Genomic DNA, 7,500 nt, shown 5'->3' with positions numbered 1-7,500 from the left:
ATTTCTTGTTGGCTGAGGATAGTATGACCTTTTCCAGAAGCAGCCAGTCTACTCACAACAGAGGAAGAGGTTTCTACCTTTGGGGCTTATCACGATGGTCTACCAGAATATACCCTCGACGATGTGTCTAAACATGCCACTATGGAGGACAGGGTGTGGGTGGCATACAGACATGGGGTTTATGACATTACTGATTTTATCCAGGAACATCCAGGTAAACTCATTGGTTGAGTTATTTTGCTGCTAGTGTTTATGGCAGTAAAGGCATCCTTTTGGGAATACTGAAGCCTTGGTTTTTTTAATTAAATGTAGTAAAGACGTGTTTATATATTTGCCTTTTGTGTTTATGTTCAAGAAATATTTGATCTCAAATTTGTTTGATTCTGTTGTCTGTTTTCCTGCCAAAAGTGTTCTGTTGTAAAATGAAGAATTATTATAAATATATATTTTTTGGTAGCATTGATAATTCATTTTGCAAATTACAGGAAGAGATCATTCTAGTTATACACATAGAATGCACATGAAAACAAATTACACAGCATGGGAAAGATTTAGGAAAGTCCTTGTTATTGATGTCTTACAGGTGGAGACAAAATCCTCATGGGTGCAGGAGGGTCTGTTGAACCTTTCTGGGCCCTTTATGCCGTGCACAAGAACCCGCATGTGCTAGAGTTGTTTGAGAAGTACAGGATTGGTTAGTATCTTTGCAATTTTTAATGGCTTATGTCGTACATGAAAACTTAATCTTATATTTTGTTTTGTTTAGGAGATAAGTATGAGGGAAAATTAAATGATATAGAACAGGGCAACTCAATTATTATGAGCAAAGGTCCAGTTAGACAAGTTCCAGTATATGCTGAGGTCCAGATAGATATTTAACATGCAACCATGAAAATAAAACAACCAATCTGAGTACTCTATAGTGTTCCCATATGTCACCAAACTCAGCCTATAGTCAGATAACTACACTTTCAAGAATCTGTTGCCAGGGCCTTCATTTTATTTAATTATATGAAAAAAAATAAAGAAAATGAGAGTAGACTGTCATATAATCTTTTTTATTTCCATTTGAATTATTCTGATCATTTTCCTCTCTTGAAAGGAAACTTATCTTCAAGTGATGTTGGTGCTCAGGTTAAAGACATGGATGACCCTTACGGCAATGAGCCTCGTAGACACATCGCCTTAAAGCCTTCATCAAAAAAGCCTTTCAACGCTGAACCTCCTCTCCCTCTACTTGCCGACAGTCTGATTACGCCAAAGTACGTTTTTCTTTTCTTTTACTCTCACGCATACACTCACATATGCAATTTTCAAATCTTTGAGTCAATAATTTGCAGTCTAGTAAATCTAGGTTCTTTAAAGTATAGGTTGTAACCTACTTCTGTTCATAAGCTTTTATTCCGAGACACTGTCTGTTTCTGAGATAGAAAATTGACATGGGAGTGACTTAGCAACTTTGTCCCTCTCTTTTTCACCCATGCAAAGGAAACAATCAGGGCAGTGTGTTAATAGGTTTGGTTGATAGATTAAGACCTATACTTTTTTGTATCATTGAGTGTCCCCTTCCAAACACCTGCTTTGATATTGAAACCACTTACCTCACCTGACATATAGAAAGAGTGATAGAATGGTTCCAATTATGGCTTCAAACAAACACATTTGTGTGGCAAACTGGTGTTAATCCTTGTACAATTTAACAGTAAGTATCTTCTCACAGTAAGGGGGCCACTCTCAGTAGTAAGAGATATTCTTCCATTATATGTCTTGTAGTAAGGGTGAGATTAGCTTCTGCCTTCCTTTTCAAGAGAGAGAGAGTTTATGAGAATTGACTTTGGAAGTAAGCCTACATGGTTTTGACGTCGGCAGGAGGGCTGGAATGGGGGCATCCATTGCAAACGTAAAGAAAATATTTCAAACCTGTCATACACTTGTCATGCAGTCATGCTTGTTAAAATAGTACCCTGATTATCCCACTGTCTTTATGTGTGGGTGTAGGGGAGATTCTTCATCCCAGAGAGTTTTGGTGCCATTTCACTCCTAATGTGTCTCTAAATCCCCTTTTTGATGGTATCATGTGTGTGTGTGTAAATAGAGGAACATGCATTGAGTTCATAGATCATAATTCATATCTCTCAATTGATATGTCTTAATACACAGCTCATAAGTTATAAATCATTATTAGTAACTCATGATTATAACCTCATCATCTATATCTCCAAAATGAAAACTCACATCATATGCTGCAATTCAAAACTTGCAACACAACATTGCAGTGAGCTCTTCTACGTCCGAAACCACCTGCCAGTCCCTGACGTAAATGCCTCGACCTATGAGTTGGACATCGCTGATGAAGAGACCGATAAGGAGAGAGTTCTTACACTGGACGACATCAAGAAGTACCCCAAGCACACTGTGACTGCCACAATACAGTGTGCGGGTAACCGTCGCTCGGAAATGACAAAGGTATGGGGAATATATGATTTGTTTATTGTATGTTTGCCATAGCCCTGGTTAGATCATTTGTATTGTTTGATTGTGTATTTGTATTTATTTAGTTATTTTTCAAGATATATTGGTATTGTTTGTGTGTATTTTTAATCTCTTTTCACTATTTATTCATTTTTGTGTTTCTTTTTCATTTTTTTCTTTTTACATGTCCTTACAGATTTTCCTCTCTCACCCTGCTGTGCTTGTCTTTTGTGTTTGCAGCTTTATATTTTTAGCAATTGCTCTTATTATCATAATTATGTTTGGCTTACATTTCCTTGTATTCTACACAAGATAATTTTTGAATATGACTGTGAGTTATGTAGTTTACAAGATTTTTATTTTTAAATTTCCAATTTAAGTAGGATTTGATTCCAAGAAAATTGTTATTTTTGTTAGGATTTTTTTTTTTTCCAAATAGGAATTCTAACCTTGACACAGAGAAGATCCACTATCGTTTTGTTTTATGTAGTTATTTAGTTTATACCTTTATTTGTTTATTTTATATTATAGGTTTAATATTTTATAAGATCTTATCAAGGAGTCAGTTGCTACCCCATTCCATGCATTTGCTAGAAATAATTTAAAAATTAATTTTATATTATCATTATTAACATTATTATTATTATTACCTAAGTAGTTCTTATTATTTTAACATTAATTAAATTAGTATTGAGAAACTTTTTCTCCAAAAAATAAAAAAATAAGATAGTTAGGTGAGACCAGTAGGCATTGTAATTTGTTCTGTAGTGAGCAAGCACTGTGGAGCTATGTATAAGGTAAGGATACAACAAAACCATAGTGGAGAGTACATGTACATATGGGGTGGCCCAGGTGACATATTTTGGACACCCTTTTGTTAAACTGATCATAAAAATAAGCACCTGTTGAATTACTTTTTATCTTCTGCAGGTGAAAGCTGTCAAAGGATTGAGCTGGGGCCAAGCAGCTATTGGGAATGCCAGGTGGAGTGGAGCACGGCTCTGTGACGTGCTCAAGGATATGGGTATAGAGCGAGAAACCACTGATGCTTTACATGTACAGGTTGGTAGGGAATTTTGTTAGAATTGATGGGTGGATGACTAGTGTAAGATATTGTACTTATATTGGGATTAGTAATCTATGATTACTCTTATGTATCTGTATGATTGTATCTGTGCATTCAGTTGTTGTTGTTTATATATCCATTTATAGTTGAAAAGTTATAAGTAACTATGACTGTTTCTTTTTCATGTATTTATCATTCTTTTAATATTGAGCAATATATTTATCATAAATATATGCAAAGAATTGGATGGTACGTTGTTAATTGTCAAATAATTTTTTTTTTCCTATATTTCCATTTTAGTTTGAGGGGCTGGATACAGATCCTGCACACATGCCATATGGTTCAAGCATACCCATTGAGAAAGCGCTAGACCCCTATGGAGATGTTATTCTGGCATATGAGATGAATGATGAACCCATACCAAGGGATCATGGCTACCCTATCAGGGTTATAGTACCTGGGGTTGTGGGTGCTAGAAATGTCAAGTGGCTAGGTATGTTCTCATGTGTTGTGTCCTTATGGCTTTGATTCTGGCTTTACTGTAGTATTGAAAAGTATTTTATAAAAGATTATTTACTCTGACATCACACTATTATAGATATGTTTGCCAATGTAATGGATGAACATATATTTTAAAAACTGGTATTACTGTTGTTTTTGTACTACAGGTAGGATCATTATATCCAAGAAAGAATCAGATGCCCACTGGCAGCAGAATGACTACAAAGGTTTTGCCCCAAACGTTGACTGGGACACTGTTGACTTCAAGAAATCTCCTGCTATTCAGGAACTGCCTGTCATCTCTGCTATTTGTGAGCCACTACAAGGAGAGACAGTGAAGGTCAAAAACAGCAAGGTCAAGCTGAGAGGTGAGTGGCTCATTCTTTTATAAAAGGTGGTTTTCTTTCTTCACCAGTGTTCTGTCATGGTTGTAAGAAGGTAGATTATTATTGTTTCATGCTATATTAGTTGAAAAATAATAACCTTCACATTTTTGTGTTTAACAAGCTTGATATTAATTTAAAGCGAAATATTAAGTCATTTTTTAGATCTAGCAAATTAGTTTAGAAAGGGATTTAGATAAGCCCCTTGGATCCGGCTGCTTTACAGCAATCTCATGGCCCAAAACCCTCTGCCAGGTGCTTGGCTTGTAGGCTGGGTTCACATAAACACTTGTGTGCGGTGAGAAGACTCTATGCCTTCTCTTTACAATGTTATTTTCTATTTTTATACATAAGTGTTTATAGCTTTTTTGCCTTTTTCCAATGTCCATATTTGTCATTTGAATTGTATTATCCAGATGGTAATAGACTGTTTTCTTTGCACAGGCCCTATATCATCTCACTGGCCCTATATCATCTCTATAATTCTGCAAGAAAAATTAAAATATTTAACATTTTGTTATTTGTGTCTTCCTTTATTTTATAATATGCAGTTTTATGTAATTTATGCATTCATGGCAAGTCTTTCCCATCACCTCAGCCTTCAGCCAAAACTCTCATGACAGCAAATTTGTTTCACCCAGCTCACAGCCAGATTTTCCCAGGATGATATGTTCATGAGACCCACCCCTCAAACCAATTTTTTTCTTGATGTGATGGTCATGTCATCCAGATCATAGGGATTAACTTCCTCTTGGGTTGAAAAATATATGTATGCATTGACCTACCAGTAGATGTTCTGCTGATTGGTTGTCATAACTAGCACTCATTTTATCATAGGATTCCATTTTAATAGTACAGTTGCCTGAAGAGGAAGGGGCTTTTGCTTTATATCCATGAATAAACAAGTGTGCAAAGTAATGTCTGTGAGCCATGACCGCGAAGAGTGCCTGCAACAGGGAGAATGCAATGTCCATCCTCAGGGTCCTGTTCCTGTCCTGTCTGTGCAAGCTGTGTTGCAGAAAATTTAATATTAGGAAAAAAAAGACAAATAACAATGTTACTTATTGCTATTATTGTACAGAGTTATAGACTACTTAGAGAGATGATATGGAGTCTGTGCAAGGAATACATCCCCCTTGGACCATGAAATTTACTTCATAATCAGAGAGAAATTATCTTAATATCATCTTGAATCAACACACCATTGCATTGTGTTACTATTACTGTCTGGATAAAGCAAATCAAATGACAATTATAGACATTGGAAAATGGCAAAAAAAGCTAAAAACACTTATGTTGTAAAAGACAAAATAACATTGCAAAGGGGAGGCATGGAGTACAAGCTGTGCACCCGGCAGAGTGTCTGCTCACGGAATGCCCGTATTTTGGGCCATATGATGGCAGTGGTGCATCCAAATCCAGTGGGTTAATCTCTCACTTTTTATTTAACCAATGTCCCTTGGCTGCATAAAATATCAGAAGGTCTAAACTCATGCCTTATATACAATGATGATGTCCTGGTAAGTGGCTCTGATGCAGATATAAAAGATAATTGCTATTTTTGCCACCACAAAGCAAAATCCACATGATCAGAAGGGCTGATTTAGTGAGATAGATATGACTGGTGAGATGGCTATTCTCTGTCTGGCAAGACATACATGTTCCTCAAAAGCATTGAGTTGATATTGCTTGCCATTTTGATGTCTGACATACATACCCTTTACTCATGTCCCTTGTTAGAGAAAGGACAAAGGATATTACCATTGCTATTACTGTTGTAATATTTGTTAATATGCAATGATGATGATAATTATAGTAATGATGATATTAATAATGATAATAGTAGAAGAGACGACTCTTTGTCCCATAAAATTTTAGGTTTGGGTAAACAAATGAGATCAGTAAGTAATTGCCTTCCTAGCAGACAGTTTAAGTTCCTGGCATTAGTGAACTACTGCTACATCTATTTTTGCTCTAGTTGTTATTACAGAAAAACTGCTTTAGTTTCAGTTACTGTAATTATTGATAATTATTTTGTTACTTTTACTACCACTATTTCTACATTTGTAATCACTTATTACTATTACTTCTAAAGTTGTCATATAAAATAAGAAAAATAACAAAAGTTCAACCCTTTTACAGGCTATGCATGGAGTGGAGGTGGGAGGAAGATCATCCGAGTGGATGTTTCTGCTGATGGAGGCAAGACATGGCAAGCAGCGGACCAGTTAGAGTCAGATGAATCAGGTCACCCACGTGCTTGGGGATGGTCACTCTGGTCGGCTGAGGTCCCTGTGAGCAAGAAATCAGGGGAGGTCCAGCTCTGTGTCAAAGCAGTGGATTCTCAGTACAACACCCAGCCAGAAAATTTTGAAAACATCTGGAACCTGAGGGGTGTCCTTGCCAATGCATACCACAGAGTTAATATCAATATTGAACAGTGAGAAGGCTGTTTTCCATTATATTAAAGATATTATGGAAGGGCTTAGTTTGTGGTTGAATGAAAAGAAAGGAGATGGGTAAGGGGGTAAATAGTGTGGATAGTGTTTTTATTTTTTTATTTTAAGGAGGTTTGTCCTTAGTTATGATTTAATGAAGAAGAACGTTGATGTGTGGATGTGTGTAAAAGGGATAGTTTTTATTTGTATTCAAACATGCAATACTATTAAAGAGTTTCAACATGGTTTTGCTTTTTTTGTCTTTAGTAAGACTAACTACTAATCAACACACCATTGCATTGTGTTAAGCCACCGTGATATGTAAGAAAAAAAATAATTTATTATATGCTGTGACCAGAGACCTCATATGAGATTATATCCCAGTCAGTAAGGGTAATATGAGATTAGATTAGAATAGATATGAAATATTCATATATTGCACTAAGCTTAGTAACATACTTTCAGCTCTGAAGTGGAAGTAAAAGCTTTCATTATTGATGTTATTTTTGCTTATTAATTTTCAGCCTTTTTAACTCACTGGTGACAGGTACATCCAATTCCCACTGCAATTTTGTTTACATATAGGTAGATGATTTCACAAGTACCTAATTGCCTAGAAGTCTTCCTTGCCTTGCCTTTT

The 7,500-nt window shown here is 35.9% G+C and overlaps 1 protein-coding gene across 2 annotated transcripts in view; it reads left to right on the top strand.

Moving 5' to 3' along the window:
• Window positions 1–7,500, top strand: part of LOC125046097 (sulfite oxidase-like) — a 22,352-nt gene that overhangs the window by 13,944 nt on the left and 908 nt on the right. For both annotated transcript variants that reach the window (XM_047643735.1, XM_047643734.1), the window contains exons 4-11: window positions 38–214; window positions 584–694; window positions 1,103–1,262; window positions 2,277–2,466; window positions 3,403–3,534; window positions 3,839–4,031; window positions 4,207–4,407; window positions 6,565–7,500. The exon at window positions 6,565–7,500 is cut by the window's right edge and continues 908 nt beyond it. In XM_047643735.1, coding sequence (XP_047499691.1) covers window positions 38–214; window positions 584–694; window positions 1,103–1,262; window positions 2,277–2,466; window positions 3,403–3,534; window positions 3,839–4,031; window positions 4,207–4,407; window positions 6,565–6,866 — 1,466 coding nt within the window. In that variant the 3' untranslated portion in view covers window positions 6,867–7,500. The remainder of the gene's footprint in view (window positions 1–37; window positions 215–583; window positions 695–1,102; window positions 1,263–2,276; window positions 2,467–3,402; window positions 3,535–3,838; window positions 4,032–4,206; window positions 4,408–6,564) is intronic.

This window comes from Penaeus chinensis, chromosome 38, assembly GCF_019202785.1.
Source record: "Penaeus chinensis breed Huanghai No. 1 chromosome 38, ASM1920278v2, whole genome shotgun sequence".
NCBI lineage: Eukaryota > Metazoa > Arthropoda > Malacostraca > Decapoda > Penaeidae > Penaeus > Penaeus chinensis.
This window is presented reverse-complemented; position numbering and strand designations above follow the sequence as displayed.